Source organism: Equus przewalskii, chromosome 30 (genome assembly GCF_037783145.1).
Source record: "Equus przewalskii isolate Varuska chromosome 30, EquPr2, whole genome shotgun sequence".
In the NCBI taxonomy this organism is placed as follows: Eukaryota; Metazoa; Chordata; class Mammalia; order Perissodactyla; family Equidae; genus Equus; species Equus przewalskii.
Window position 1 is genome coordinate 3,727,479 of NC_091860.1, and position 16,678 is coordinate 3,744,156.

Here is a 16,678-nt window from a genome sequence, read left to right on the forward strand (position 1 = left end):
AGAAGTTTCCGCACCTCCCTGCCAGCAATTGTGGGTCATTGGACAGTTGCCTGGCTTCACATACCATGCCCATCAGCATCAGCACCTCTTAGATAGATGGACTTACTGTAGCTAGACGTGGGCTTGAAAGAGACAAGTAAATATGGCACCATACTAGGCTGTTAGTGATACTGTCACACAGCTCATTTAGCTTAGTTACGTAGCCCACACCGAGATGTAAACTTTATTAGAGGTTGTTTCAAAACAAGGTTTCATCAAGGGAGAGAATATTAATATGCCCCATGGCTTGTTTTCCCCTGTTTAGGGACTTGCATCTCATATTTTTAGTTTTCTTTGATTGGAATCTTTGTTGATCAGAACACCATTAAGTAAACACCATGCTTGTTGCGCATTAACATTTTAGTCTCATTTCTAGTACCAGGTAATTAGGCTCAAAGCTCCCATGTTAATAATTTCTCATGTTCCACTCTCAAGAATACATTTCCCCAGTGACTGAACTGCAGAGCAGTGTAACCGTCTCCAGTGAAACCACCAGGGCTGCAAAGATGCTGATTATTGAATGCGTTCTATTCAGCACAATGCAGACACGGTTTCTAGATTTGAGCCACAGGCCATTTGAAATGTGAGCAGGATGCATCCCTTTGTTCTGAAAGATCGCTCCTTCTTGAGTGAAACCACTGTAGACTTGGGGGAAAGCTTGTTTGACTTGAAGATTTTCCATGTGGAGGAACAAACATGTGTAAACCTCACCCTGACACTGGAAAGGGCAGCCTGGCAGGTTTCCTCGGGCCTGATTTGGGGACCAGGCAAATGCACAGGGAATGGTTAAATACACCTGCTAGACAATGTGTGACTAAGCATTTTGCAAAGCTTAACGACCACATATCTGGCCAAGGACTATAAACACAGATTACAATCTAGCACAGGATTGTAATGGCAGGCTGCATGAAATCTGAATTAGGTTAGAAGGTAACCCTCACTGTTTACCCAGAATCAGTCGTTGCCATGTGCTAAGCTCTGTCGCAATCACAGCACCAACTCCCCAACACCCTTGCCTCCCACACCTCGACTCCCAACAATGAGTCAAGCACAAACCTTGGTGTTGCCTAGTGATGGGGAATCAAACTCCACTTCAAACATCCCCCAGAGGCTTATGGGAGATGACAGACAAAATTGCAGCATGTGATTTATTCCTTTTTCTTTCCTTTTTCTCTATTTTGCTGTCTACTTCCATCTGGTGTGTTGGCAGTGCTCATGGAGCCAATTTTGTTTTTCTCCCTAGGGAGCACACCAGGATATGAAGGCACAGGAGGAGGTGACGAGAACATCTCCAGGAAGCCGGGCAATGTGTTGAAGACCTTGGACCCCATCCTCATTACCATCATAGCCATGAGCGCCCTCGGTGTCCTCTTGGGTGCTGTCTGTGGGGTCGTGCTGTACTGTGCCTGCTGGCACAACGGGATGTCAGAAAGAAACTTATCTGCCCTGGAGAACTATAACTTTGAACTTGTGGATGGAGTCAAGTTGAAAAAAGACAAATTGAATACACAGAGTTCTTATTCAGAGGCATGAAGGCAGACAGAGATGAAAAGACGAGTCGGAGAATTGAAGTGGAAGGACGTAACTTGAGCGTGCTGAGGAACTGTCAGTCTTTCACTGTACAGGCTGGGAAGTGCGCTGATGACGCTGAGCCAGGCTTTTCTCAGGAGCTTCAATGAGTATGGCCGACAGACATGAACAAGTTAGCTGTGTTAACAATCGGAATCATGTACAGTCAGCTTTTTTCTGTTGGTTTAATTTGAATAATCAAATGCTGGTGTTGAGACCAAGTATGATTGACTTAATAATTCATTTCAACTCCCCTTCTCCTTCTCTCTCCTCTTCCTTTTATGAATTCTCTTTGGAAACTGCAAAATCCAAGATGCTGGCACCAAGTGTATTCGGTGGGGCCCTTTTGATGGACATGCTACCTGTAGCCCAGTGCCCAGAGTATATGAGAACACCTGCATTTCGGTGGACTCCTGAAGCTGTACTTGTGTATAATTGCCCGCATCGTGCATAGGTAAAGAAAGATTAGGATGTTTTATTTTAAAGTACTGTAGCCTCAGTACCAGTCTAGTGTGTCAGCTCTGTTTACGAAGCAATACCGTCAAATCTTCTTGATGTTTTCCAGTGTTGTACTCAACCTCGTGCTTGTGAACTCCATACAGAAAACTGTGCCATCACCAAACACTGCTGGCAACTGAGTGTGCTGCCGACAACCGCAACGAAAAATCCTTGGCACTGGCTAGTCTATGTCCTCTCAAGTGCCTTTTTATTTGTACTGGTTCTCATTGTGTTACATTCACAACCCACTCTGTTTCTCGCTGGTGACAGCCCTACTCTAATCAAACCCGGGTGGCCCGCTGACTAAGAGGAAAGTATATTTTAGTGTGACGTCAGCCCCCGGGAAGGCAAGGGCTCCGATTTGGCAACGTGGCTTAATTGTTCTGCTTTTTTCTGTAGTAGTTCAATTTCATGTCTCTTGACCCTTTTGTATAAAGCTGCAATATTCTCTCTTATTGTTCTTTCATAATGGAATGTATTTTCAAATGTAAACTCTTTCTCTCTTCTCTCTCTGACTTTTTTCTCTCTTAGAATTTAAGCATTTGCCATTGTCCAGAAAAGAAACTTGCAGCTTTAACCTGCTGGTAATGGCAAACAATTTTACTAGACCTTATGTTTAAAGATAGATAAATAAGGGAAATTCCTAACTTTGTCCTCCAAAGTCTAACTTTGGTCTTCTTGTTAACTGGTTAAAGTGACAGTATCTTTTTTCCTTAAGCCATTTGTCTGTCTATTCCAATCAAAATGATCTTTGATAGAAATGTTTGCATTTAACAGAAATAGTGATAAGTTGAGGGAAGAAATAATGCTAATTGGCTTTTAAGTGAGACTCCAAGGAAAGACTGAATAAAATTCTCCAAATATCCAAAACATGAGATTTTTACATCCAAATATGCAAAAATGGCCCATGAGAACATTTTTGTTTTGGTATTGAGTCAGACAAGGGAAGTGGAAGAAAGAAGAGTTAATTTAAGAAAGCGGCTATAAATCCTGGTGCCTGGGGGTCAAGTATTTTCGAATAAGGGGTGGGAGGGAAACGACCAAAGTCCAAACAAATGTTTAAAAAATCCATTCAGCAGCAATCCTGTAGAAACAGAGACTTGAATGAATGCTTCTAGAAACTTCCAACGGCTAACAAAGAAAAAACCTGCCCTGGGGCTGGCAAGACCAAGCTTCTAACAGCTCAGAGAAGTGAACATTTCATCAGACAGTATGTGAATTAACCCAAAGAAGCTCTGCTTGGTTCCAGTCTATGATGTCGTGCCATGTTGTCCGCAAGAATTCTTAGCTCTTCCTGCCTTCCTGCATTGTTATAGGTCTCACTCAGATGCACTTGCGGGAGTCACATTTGCATCATGGACGAGACAGTCCATCCATCTTGGTTTAATTGGATTGAGAACGCCTTTTGTTTCCAGGAAAGTATTGATCACTATGAAGGAAGAGTAGTTTTGTCTCCAGAGGCATTCATTCAGCTGTTATAATCACACCAGGACGAAAGCACCAAGTAAGATTTGATTTTTTCTTTAGGGCAACAGACTTAAAGTTGTCCTCAGCCAAGGAAAAATGATACTGAAACTTTAAATTTTAAAGTATCTTGCACTGATAAATATATTTAAAAATTATATGTTTATAAAGTTATTAATTTGTAAAGGCAGTGTTACAAAATGTTCAGTTTATATTGTTTTAGATTGTTTCGTAAATTTTAAAGGTGTAAAATAACATATTTTTTCTTTATTGAAATCTATGAAACTTTCTGTAGTAAAATGTTTTCATTTTACTGGTATATTATTGCTTCATGTTTTGTACCATCATAAAATTTTGTGCAAATTTTTTTTACAGAAATTTTTATTTTCTATGACAATATGACACTTGTAAATTCTTGTTTCAAAATGAACAGCGAAGCCTTAACTTTAAATGACATTTGTATTCTCAGACACTGAGTAGCATAAAAACCACACAGAACTGAACTGTAACTTAAATTCCCAACTATGACTACTACATTCCAAAGAAACAGTTGAATTAAACATTTTCATAAAATATCCCAAACCTGATGGCTTTTATTATATTAGCTTTGTTATTGTTAAAGAAATTGGTATTATTCCAGCATCAAATACCTCTCAAGATTTTTTAAGTTCTCTTTTAAAAATAACATCCTAATAAGGAGAGAAGACTAAGAAGACATTTCCTGAATGTAGAATTTCAACCCAAATTGGATACCTGTCAAGAGAAGGAATGCAGAATGTGGCCTTATAAGTGGAAAATTTTTCAACCCCAGATCTTGTGTCAGATGTTCTGTATTCCATTTGGTAGACTTTTTTTTTTTAATGAAATTCACAAATATCTGGTAGTATGATTTGTTCTTGTAGAAAATGGGTAATAAATCTGACAGTGGTTACGCATGCACCTGTGCTAAATTTAGATAGAGGACATAGTTGAACATGGCGTTACAACTGGCTATTTAGTAATTCTGGGAAAATTTCTATTCCATCTGGGACCAAAATAATAGTAATAATAGTAATGACAGCAACAACAAAGATGACAGAAGTGTTGAGCCAAAGCATGCTGAGTAGGACCCTGTGGAAGGCTTGTTAAAACAAAACTGGCCTATCCTAATCCTCACTACCCACAGACCAACAATTCTTTCTTTACCTCCCTCTGACTGTAGACAAACTCGATTCTAAAAGCATGGGAACGCCTTGAGGAGTGGGCTGTGCAGAGTAACAATAGTCCTATTTTTCTCTGGACACTTATGCATTTTGCATCTTCCAAGATTTAACCGAGAATAGGATATTTTCCCTGTTGAGTGCATTCTGCTTAGAGAAAAAAGTCTGAAATAGAGACAGAGCCAGGTAATCACCTTACTGAAGTTAAATTCTGTCTACATTCATGAATGTTTCCAGAAAGTGTGATAACTTGCAAGAGTCTATCAGAATTAATCCAGAGATACTTTCTGAAAAATGCTAAGGGCTATGGATTAATATTATCTCTGTTTCATTGTTTGAGAAGACCTTAAACATAGATGCTTTCACCCTCTTCTTATCCCCAGTTAGCTGCTAAGCTAGGCTTTTCTTACTGGATTTAATGAGCTAATTCACTGTACAATACTTCCCAAAGTTAGGAATTAAATATATCATGAGGATTGAAACATTTAACTTAAAAACTGAAAATTATTTATTGCTCCATCTCCTGTCTTCCCTGCTAACTTACTAGTCACCACTTGGGCTGAATTGTACTATATTTTTTCCCAAATCAAATGGATCTTGTAACATTCCATAATGTTTCTGCTTTCCAGTGGCAATTACAGTTCTTGTGTTGCATTAAAAAGCAGTTGTGCCAAGAATTACTTCTATTTCCCTAAACTATATCCATCAAGGGATCTTTAGCTGCTTTTCAACTTGGGGGTTGAGAAGCCTGAGTGAAGGGAGCCTCAAATGCAGTAGAACTGAGCACTCAGGAGCGTGTGAGACCAGGATGATAACTGACTTTGTTTTTAATGTTCCAAAGAAACATTGCAAGATGATACAGATAAGAGCATCACGTTGTCACATGCATGTCATTTCTTAGCCAGCAGTAAGGGTCCTATGAACCAATCCTTCATTTTCGGAGAGCAGAGTAAACGCCACGTCATGGGAATCTTCTGTGGTGATGGCTTTGTCCTTCTTGAATCTGAGAGCATTAGCTATTTTCATAGCGGCTCTGTGGGGTAAGGTTTGTAATTATTCCACGTTTTAAATGAGGAATCCACAGTTCAGACAGGTTGAGTGAGGAGTCAGCATGTATCCGGCCTCCTCTCCCCCTCCATTACTCCCGCCGCTCCAGAGCCCTGCATTATCTTGCAAGGTGCTCACACAGGGCCTTGTTTCTCAAGAACCAGCAGCAGCAGCAGCATCACCTGGATGCCTGGTAGAAATATGGAATCTCAGGCCATCCCCCAGACCTGCTGAGTCATTTTAACAAAATCCCATCCACTTGGGCTTGAGAAGCACCAGCACAGTCTGCAGTTACACGGAGCCAGGTGGGCGACGGTTTGCCTTGCTTCCAGTGGTGGTTTCGGGATGCTCACAGACAGGGGAAACATCCCTGCAGGTCTCACAAGCACTTTCCAGAAGAGTCTAGCACAGCGCAACCTGGAAAACAGACAGTAAAATGAGTAAATTGGAAATCCCACTCAGAAGCACCCTGTGGCCATTCTACCTAGTTGCCCTTAAGGGGCCTAAACATGGGCTTTTCTGAGAGGGAAGGGATAGTACTGATGAAATATTTTGCTGGATGAAAATTTGAAAGTGCTAAAGAAGCATAGCAAATACTCTATGACTCATCACAGTGTGGTCAGTGTTGAGAAAGGGGAAGACCAGTTCGCCAAAAGCCAAATCCTCCTACCCAACAGAAGTTCCTTCTTCATCACCCAATTTGCTGCTCTTCAAAGATGTTAAGATCCTGAATGACAAAACTAGATGGAACCCTATGTAATCTTTCTTTGGTGATTTCGAATCTTGTTCCTTAAGTTCCTTGTTACAAATGAGAAACTATCCGATAATAGCGTTTTGTTGTCAAATAGTGACTCTTGAGAAAGGGTTTTTCTACACAGAGAGATTGTCTCATCTCCACATCTAAGTGGACTAGTACCTATTATGATGTAGGAGTTCAATAAATGTGTAGCATTCATAGCCACTGCCTAATTTTATCACTGCCCTGTTAATGGAGTTGGACAGTTGCTTGCTCTGGCAGAATGTAAGGCTGGACGTGGACATGCCATCCCAGGATGGCACAACTGAGCCTCACCCTGGCGAAGCTTGAATGAGACAACCTGCCAGGATGGAGAGCAGGTCCTGGTCCTTTGTGATGCTCCTTTTAGTGATGTGGACATCTCCCCCCTCCCATCATTTTTGACATGAGCTAATTCCACACCTTTCTTCCAGGCCCCACCATCATCTTGCAGAGAGGTGATGTGGACAATACCAACCAGAACGTGTGGCTTCTAGTCTCTGTGCAACAGAGGACCAGAAAGTTGCTCACTGTCTCTTAAATACTGCAGCCTGGGATTGACATAGGGCCTTACCAAACTTAAGAGCTCTGCAAAAATTGGGGGAGCACATGTATATGCAATAAACCGTGGGTATCCCGGCCACAACTGGAAAAAACAAACCACCTTCCTGCTGTAGAAGGTAGATGAGGTCATCCGCTATGCCTGCCACGTAGGGAAGGAAGATGTCTGTCAGACTGGAAACCAATCGTAACTTAGGGAGAGAAATAACTTAGGGCGAGCAGTCAAATGAGATAAGATGTCTCATGTTGAAGATGAGACTCCCAAATATTGGATTGCAAGGAGGTGGATATAGATCAGGGGAGAAGAAGCGAGGAACCTGGGCTAAGGGCCTACGAAATCATATCAGCCCTTTGCACCCAGAGAATAGGGATCTTAGGAGGCAGTATGTGAAAGGCGACAGGCTCTGTGACTTCTGGGAGCAAACTTTTAAGCTTCTCAAATGTTCTGCCTATTTCCATTTGAATTTCCCCTGATATGTAGTCATTTTAGGACTATTTAGTAATTTTTAAAGTCCCCATGCATCTCAGCTATCCAAATGGGAGACAAGGGAAAGGTCTGTGTCCATATGTGGCCAAAACATAACACAGGAACTTAAACAGCATCCAGAGCCTGATCCCTCTCCACAGCAGATCCCATCTCCACTGCGTATTTTATTTGTTTGCATAGAATTTATCATATTTTAGTATACTATATGTTTCAGTTATTTATTTTATTATCCAACTACATTAATAGACTGCAGATTCCAAAATGGCAGTGATTTTCATCCGTTTCGTTCACCATGGTATCCACGGCACACAGCATTGTTCCCGGCACGTGGTAGGTGCTAACAAATGTTTGATGAATAAAGGAGCCACAGTAAGCAGCTGGAATAGGAGATCCTCAGTGGAAAGGGGAGATGAGGAGACAAAGTTAGGAGGGGGTTTAACCCACCCTAAGAAGGAGAATCCTCTTCTGGAGCAGGAATTTGGAGAGTTAGTGTTTCAGGATCTTTTTCTTAAAAGAAATTTCTTTCACAACCTGCTGGTTAGGGAATTTCTCTATAACAGAATGACACCTCCTCTAATACTTATCTCTTGCCTAGAGACAAGCAATCCTCCTCCTAAATGTCTCTTTTTCTTATCTCTACCCAATGACAACATCCTCCCATATAGGATTTATTAAGTGAGAAATCATCTGTGGTCTCATAGAAGCCCGTCTTCCAGCACCTGTGGGAAGGTGAACTTTCTAGATAGCTGGATGAAAATGGCATATAAGTTTAGCTCTGTGAGATGCCAAACTAGAGATCAATTTGGGGGACGTGACTGGGCTACCCACAGGGTCCGTTAACAAGGCAGACGTCTTCCCGAGTGGCACTGCCTGAGGATTACTGAAAGGCCTCGAGAACCTAGCTTTGACTCTGCTTCTGATTTAAAAAAGTAGATTAAGCATAAACCAGTGTTTGCCCTTCTCCTAAGATTTCATTTTATATACAAACATGATACTTTCAAAATAAGAAAATTGTAATATAACTAGAAAAACAAGTGCAGCAGCAGAATGGAAAAGCTGAGGAAGCACAGGAAGACAGAAACTGAGTAAGAGAGACTATGGAGCTTTTCAGTTAAAATAATGAATAGTTTTAGCAGTATCACCTAAGTGCAATGGAGAAAATTAAGCAAAAAGGGAGATAGGGAATGCTGGGAGAAGGTTTATAAATGATTAAAAAGAAAATAGAGACAAACAGTAATAAAAAAACTCTATGTCACAAACTTTCCCTCTTCTGATAACAGAAAATAAAATTAAAATAGCAAAAATAATCACCAAAAGCAACTAAAACAGAAATGACTACAACCTACTTCAATAAACTTCAAAACCTAAAACAAAACAAAGAGACAGCTCTAGAGCAGCCAGGGGCAGCAGGGCGGGCAGCACAGCCTGGCTTCTCGTCTGATTCTACCCCCAGGAGGACATGTACAGGTGGGTCACAGAAACCCCAAGGACCCTCACTCAGCGCCAAATCTTGAGTTATGCAAACTGAAAGGATGGTCTCATCTTTTTCCTTTTTGACTGAGGAGAAGTGGAAACTACTGGAAATTATTTTATTTCCCAAAATAAAAGAAAAACTGGCAGGATGGGGAAAGGAGGGTGCTTTGAAGCTATCTGAATTGGGAAAGGGATATGAAGCCCATAGTACCACCTTTCACCCTGGGAAAGCTACATCCACCATTAGGTGAGGGAAACCCGGTGGGGCAGAGCCAGTAGGTTCTCCAATTTCTCCCTTTGATAATAGAATCCCCAAATTTCACCTGCACCCATGACTTCCCACAAGAAAGACTACATTTCCCAGCCTCCCTTGCTGCTAAGTGTGGCCATGTGACTATGTTCTAGACAATTATATGAGAGAAGTGATGCTTTTCTTTTTTTTAGCTTTAAAATTTTTTTTTATTGAGTTAATGATAGGTTACAATCTTGTGAAATTTCGGTTGTACATTAATGTTTGTCAGTCATGTTGTAGGTGCACCACTTCACCCTTTGTGCCCACCCCCCACCCCACCTTTCCCCTGGTATCCACTAAACTGTTCTTAGTCCATAATTTTAAATTCCTCATATGAGTGGAGTCATACACAGATAATCCTTCTCTCGCTGGCTTATTTCACTTAACATAATTCCATGAGAGAAGTGATGCTTGAAACCTCAGGCTCACGTCTTTAAAAAGAGATCATGACCTTTCCTTCTTCCTTTTTCCCTTCACACTGGCTGGATGTGGATGTGCTGGTAAGAGCTGAGTATCATTCTAATGCATAGAAAGCTTGACAGATAACCAGATAGAAGAATCCAGAATCCCTGACACCACAGAGCTGCCACCATTTCTGTGCCGCCAACCTGGACTGCTTACGTTCAAACAGCTATGTAAGAGAAATACAAATTTCTATGTAAATTAAATCACTGCTGGTTTGGCCTTTGTAGCTAAACCAGTATCATAGCCAATATCTGATTAAATATCTAATTTAGAACATTTGACAAGATCTTAGATGACAGAACTGAGTCTAGATGTTCTAATAAAGACTGCACACCAACCAAGATGATCTTGCCTCCTTCCTTTTTCATTTTCTCCTGCTATATATAGGCCAGATATAGTTGGAAGACAGTCAAGAATTACTCCCTCTACATCACAGAAAAGACAAAATCCAGGGTGAATGAGCCAAGCATAAGCAAGAAAAAACAGGCATCTCGGCACCCAGCAAATAAGCAACAGAAAACACAAGACACCATGGAGAAAACCAAGTTAAAATAACGTAGAAGAAAACATAAATCAAGAAACAAAAGGGAGTTACTCACAATTACTTGATATTATATACAGAACATAAATATAATAAATAAAAATCTATAATTGGAGGGGCTGGCTCCGTGGCCAAGTGGTTAAGTTCGTGCGCTCCGCTGCAGGCGGCCCAGTGTTTCGTTAGTTCGAATCCTGGGCGCGGACATGGCACTGCTCATCAGACCACACTGAGGCAGCATCCCACATGCCACAACTGGAAGGACCCACAACGAGGAATATACAACTATGTACTGGGGGGCTTTGGGGAGAAAGAGGAAAAAATAAAATCTATAATTGGAAAGTAAAATAACAGGATATGACAAAATTAAAGCTTGCAGACTTAAGGCTAATTGAGGAGCAAAATAGCATAATTAGAGGTTTAATAAATAACTTAGGAAAAAGCAAAACACTGTTGAAAATAGAATTACTGATATAAAAGGAAAAGTTTGAGATAGTTACGATAACTGTAGATGAAAAAGATACTAAAACAATTTGATTAACACTATTATTAATGGGGAAATAAAAGACAATGCAGCATAAACAGATATTTTGTGTCACTAAATGAGGGAACCCACCTAAGGAAAAGAAGAAGTATTCAGAGATATAATACAAGAAAATTTCCTTGAAATAAAGAAGATACCAAATCTGTTGACTGAAAAGAATACTGTGTTTCAAGAAAATGTGATACAGATTGTTCAACACTGAGCTATATCCTAGTTAGGCTGTTGGACTACAGGACTATTATGAATGTTTCAGGTGTCCAAGCAATAAAGGGAAATTACTAAGAAAAAAGGAAAACAATCAGTCTGGCTTCAGTCTTTTCCAGAGTAACATACAAAGCACCCCTCAAAACAGTGGGGCAAAGTCTGCAAAGCTCCAAAGAATGAGAACATGGGACGCCAAGAAAACTCTACCAATCCAGGGTGTTATTCAAAACCAAAGGAAACAGGTAGACATCCTTAAAAACGAGAAAACTCTGGAACTACTGTACCCATGAGCTACTATTGAAAGAGCTACTGGACACTCAAATTTAGATAATTCAGAGATGAACTGAAAATAAGGAAGCCAAGAACAAAGAAAATGGTAAAAAGTAAAAGCTACATGGGGATCAAAGACATGCGACAGAATGTGAATGCTGTAAATTGGAATAGTGTAAAAGTAATAATAAAATTAATAATATATTAATAACAGCTATTAATAATGTAAAATAATAATGTAAAATCGATAGCTGAAATAATAAAATATTGCAAATTTAATAATATTTTGAATAATGTAAAATTAGTAATATATATCAAAATGTGGGAATAGTGACGCAAGAGAAAGGAACAGATTGCTAATGCTCTCTCTTTTCAGAGCTGGGATTCACTCTATGTTGTTTTAGAATAAAACAACTGTTTGTTTTTTTAAACAACTCTAACTCCTGGAAATTTTCCCCAAACTCCTTTGTTGAACATAAAGTGATCTTTTAGAATTAACATTGCTAACAGTAAAGAATCATTTTTCAAAGTTCAACATATCCTTTAATTTTTTCCTATTATCTTTAAGTAAAATTAAATTCAATATTTTTACTAAAATTGCATCTATAATATAATCCCATTTATACAAAAATAATTCTATCTTTCCATGCATTTATCAATCTATATTATATCTTTATTGCTCTCATAGTAGGAATATTAATGTGTTATTATTAATTTTTTTTTAGGACGACTGACCCTGAGCTAACACCCGTGCCCATCTTCCTCTGCTTTATATGTGGCTTGATGAGCGGTGCCAGGTCTGTGCCTGGGATCCCAACCTGCAAGCCCCAGGCAGCCGAAGCAGAGCACATGAACTTAACCACTAACCACCAGGCAGCCCCAAATGAGAGTTAATTTTCTTTAAGCTGTATTTTTCTGTATTTTTTAAAATCTACAATAAGAAAAGAAAGAAACTGGTATCTGACTGATGAAAAAAGCTGATGTGCTGGGCAATTGAATGAACAGTACATGTGCTTGTTTTACCCTCTTTTTCGTTTTCCCCTCATTTCGAGAGGCAGCCAGCTTTGTAGTTCCTTGCCTCCAGCATTTTTGCTAGACGACAGCAGTGAAGGCAACTTTACAAAGACAGTAATCCATTGAAAAATTAGCATTAAGTACCTTACAGTGAGTGAGGAGAGGGAAAAGATTTGGGGGGCAAGGACTCATAGAATTGAAATTCGCTCAGATTGGAAATGGAAAAAAGGTCTCTGGGCTCTGTACACCCCACGGCAGCACCTAAGAAGCAAGGTGAGACCCTCCCAGGCTGCCTAAAATTTCTCACCCCCTGAGGGTGGGAACACAAGAGAATTTTAAAACAAAATTCAAATTAATATTTGTTATTTTTTAAATTAAAAATAAATTGTATTTTAAAAGTAACGTCTTTAAAAGCATTACTGTAAGATTAAATTCCACGTGTCAGTTTTCCTCCTAAGTCATTTGTATTTCTACAAGATAATGTACTGGCTAGTGCACACATTCGTAGGATTTAGTTTATCTCATTACCCTTGTTTTACCCATTATCACTGAAGGAAAAGATGCCTCTAAGAAGACAGATCAGACCAAGGACACATGCTGGAGAGGAAGGAGCCCAGGAACATGGTGAGCTGTCCAAGCCAGGAAGAAGAAACAGCCCTGAGGTAAGCCAGCTTGGATATGGAAGAAAGATCAAGGAGGGAAAAAAGATTCCACAAAGGGGGAGGAGGCAGGAAAACCAAAAACAAATTGCCGTATACTCATTTCTAAAACAAGTCCCAATGGGAAGATGAGTTTTTTCAAACCAGTAGGTTGTCAGTCCACACAGTCAGGAATCAACTGGTGGGTCAAAGAATAGGAACAGCCTGGCGCAAAGTAGGAGCTCAGTGAGTTGAGAAACACATGGGCAAGTGAATAACTGGAAACTTCTGTAATCCATGAGATTATCAGGTACCATGGGGTGCAGTCTAGATGGTTATGTTTGGACAAACATGATTTGACCTTTGTCAATCCCAAGAAAGTGACAAATGCTTATAAAACACCCAAATGCTAAAGGCCTCAGGGACATGTCTGTTTTGGAAGCCACCCTAGAAGGGACTCACTCTAGATAGGAGATGCTCTGGTCAGTGGGTCGGAATGGAGTGGGCTGTGTTTCTCTACATGAGAGCCCAGAAACATGGCACCCGCTCTCCACCAGTGCGCTTGGGAGCCTGTGGCTGACGGACACTTGGGGCTCTCATACAGGTCAAAAGAGGGCACAACACCAGTCAACCTCACTCCACTGGGAAGGCCCTGCAGCATTTTGGGCTTTCAGGGTCATCTTTAAAGTGGCATCATTTGTTCCTTCACCTGGCGACGTTGCCCCACAAAGTCACTCTAGCTGAGAACGCCTGGTTCTAAGTTCCTGCATTTATACTTTTTAGCTTATGGGAAAATACAAAGGCAGAGCACTTTACAGTTGAGCACCTTAGAAAAGGAGCTTTTAAAAAGGAAATATTATTACTAGGTCCAATTTTCCCATCACGCTCAGAATTCCTCTTGAATTCAGTGAAATCTCTCTGTGGAGTAGCCCAAGCACAGAGCTGTGCCAACACATAATGTGCCTGCTCAGCCTGGGAGCCATTCGTCAGTCCCAGGGGGGCAGGGAGACGGAGCAGATGTTCATAAAATACAGATCCACAGACAGACATCTGCAAGTGCAAAGTATTCTTATTCTGAAACCACAAGGTAAAGTGCACCTCCTAATGCAGAACAGCCAATCTGTCACACTGTGTGGTAGTCACTTTACTCCAAGCTCTGGGGAGCAGATTTTGAGAGTACGTGTGTCAAACGCTGCCATTAAGCCCCTTTAACCCATTTTCGGCAGTAAGCTGGGCAGGAACCATGAGTGCAAAAAGCTACAAACACAACCATCTATTATTTAAATAAGCTAGAGTGCTATAGATCTTAAAGAAATTCAGATGATTCCATTTCACTTCTGAAATAAATAAGTGATCGTTAAAGTAAAACCATGCAAAATATTAATATTTATATAGTGACATTTCAATCAAGTCAGTCAATTCTCCCACCTAGTTAGCAATAGATATCTTGAATGATCTGCATTGTACAAATCTTATTTTTAAGTTCTTACACTTCTATTTAAGCAGTGGAAATAAATTTCTTTGTTAAACTTTGCATTAATTCTTCATAACTCATGCTAACTTGCAAACCAACACAGATTATTTTAAATCAATATAGTCATATTTTCTCACGCAAAAGAAGGATGGAAACCAGAAGTACATCAAAAAATTCAATCTAGGCTTGTACTTCACATTCTGATCAATAATATTCAAGATAGCATTTAGTATAGTGGAAGGGACAATGGCTTTGACCTCAGGAGACCTGAGTATTTATCTAAATCCTCTTTTGCTCCCTTCCTTCCTTCTCTCCTTCTTCCCTTCCTTCTTTCCCTCCTTCCTTCCTTTCTCCATAGTATTTTTTAAGCACCTACTTGCACAAGGTGTCATGTGACAAAAAGATATATAAGATCTCGTTTATGTCCTCAAGTGATTTGTAGATGTGTAGGGAAATATGAATGATAGGATGATGGAGAAGATGTGACACGGGCTTTGAAATTTAACAGCCCTAGAGGAAAGTATGAATTTAATTGTTCACTCATTGTGTAACTTTATTCAAGTTACTTAACTTTGCTGAGCCTCAGTTTACTCATCAAAATGAAATTTACTCATAAACACTTTACTTCATAAAAATGAAGATAATAGTATTTGATTCAAAGACTGGTTGTGAAGACTAAATTGGGGATATGTCTAAAACATCCAGAAAACTGTGCAATAATTTCTTTTCTTTAAAAAATTCTAGACTTGAAGTCAGAGGAGCTGGTACGAATTCTGCCTCTGCCACTGTTGCAACATTGGGGCAATCTGTAAACTCCCCAGATCCCAGAATCTCCTTCGGTGCAAGGACAGAACAAATTCGATGATCTTGAACACCTCTTCCACTGCTAAAAATCACTTTCATCTGTTCCGGTGGAGAGACATTTGAGATTTTGGCAGAAGAATTACTTAGATCGATTAGAAAGATTAATTTGGTAGCAGTAGGTTAATGGGGGGTGTAGAGTTAAGAGAAAAAGACTAGAATATCTGTTAGGAAAAATCTCTTCTCTCCGTGTCACACAACACCCACCTAAGTAGGGAGCACAAAACCTTTCATCACTTTTTTGCTTCCCCCAAGTAACCATGAACACAGGCTACTACTTATAGCAGAATTTTATTTAAGGTTTCGGAGTAAAGTGTGTGTGTGCTGGGGATGGGGTAGTAGACAGCTGGCAGAGAAGCCACATCAGGTCAAATGATTCAAAACAGAATTGTGTAGGATACGTTTCTTGAAAGTCCTTAAGAAGCGATGTCCAACAGTGAGAACTTCCAATGGGCTTCTCTTCTCAGAAAGGCCCTGGCTGCTTAGCACAGCACCCCAGGCTGCTCCAAGGCTACCAAGGCATGTGAGAACATATTCTCGTCCTCCTTGCATTTTCCATGCTTTGCTCCTTCCCTATTTGAACCCTGATAATCACTGATATCTATTTAGTATTGATATTATTATTGATATTTAAGAGCATTTTAAGCACTTCGAATGCATGTATTATCTAATCCTTACAACAATTTTATGGGTTGGATATCATTGTTATCATCTCATCCTCATTTACAAAGTATGAAACTGAGGCACAAGGAGCTTAAGGAATATGACAAAGACGGCCCAGCGAGCATGTGGAGGCAGAGTTCAGAGATAAGCAGTCCAACTCCAGGGTCCTGTGGTAGGCCGCCCCAAGCCAGCTATGCCTCCCCTAAGCAGAGACCCTTAATCCCTGTTTTGCTGACATTTCAGGCCCCCAACTGAAAACTCCTCCCATTTTTTGATGCTCAGAAATGTCAGCTTTCTTTGTCTTGTACTAGCCCTGCACTGAAGGATTTTCTAAGGCAGGCACGGTCTTAGGCCTCTGACTGATAGCCATCATTGGCCTCTCCCTGGTGCTCTCCCAGCGTGAACTGTTTTTACCTAATTCCCACTCTCCCTGGGCAGGAGGGGCTCCTCCTCAAAGCCCCCTGGCCTCTGTCCCAAAGCCAGGGTCAGCAAACAGCTACCAGACACAGGAAAAACATGGATGGACCTTGAGGGTATTACGCTAAGTGAAATAAGTCTGACGGAGAAAAACAATTATTGTGTGATTTCACTCCTAACTGCAAG

At 40.4% G+C, this 16,678-nt stretch overlaps 1 protein-coding gene and 1 long non-coding RNA gene across 13 annotated transcripts in view; both read left to right on the plus strand.

Moving 5' to 3' along the window:
- NRP1 (neuropilin 1) overlaps nt 1–4,145 on the plus strand; it is a 147,479-nt gene extending 143,334 nt beyond the window's left edge. For all 12 annotated transcript variants that reach the window (XM_070601686.1, XM_070601690.1, XM_070601695.1 and 9 more), the window contains one exon: nt 1,283–4,145. In XM_070601686.1, the coding sequence (XP_070457787.1) occupies nt 1,283–1,572 (290 nt within the window). In that variant the 3' untranslated portion in view covers nt 1,573–4,145. The remainder of the gene's footprint in view (nt 1–1,282) is intronic.
- An 8,848-nt stretch (nt 4,146–12,993) lies between these two features.
- Nucleotides 12,994–16,678, plus strand: part of LOC139080542 (uncharacterized) — a 28,480-nt gene continuing 24,795 nt past the window's right edge. Inside the window, exon 1 of the long non-coding RNA XR_011535119.1 lies at nt 12,994–13,101. This is a non-coding gene — a long non-coding RNA (uncharacterized lncRNA). The remainder of the gene's footprint in view (nt 13,102–16,678) is intronic.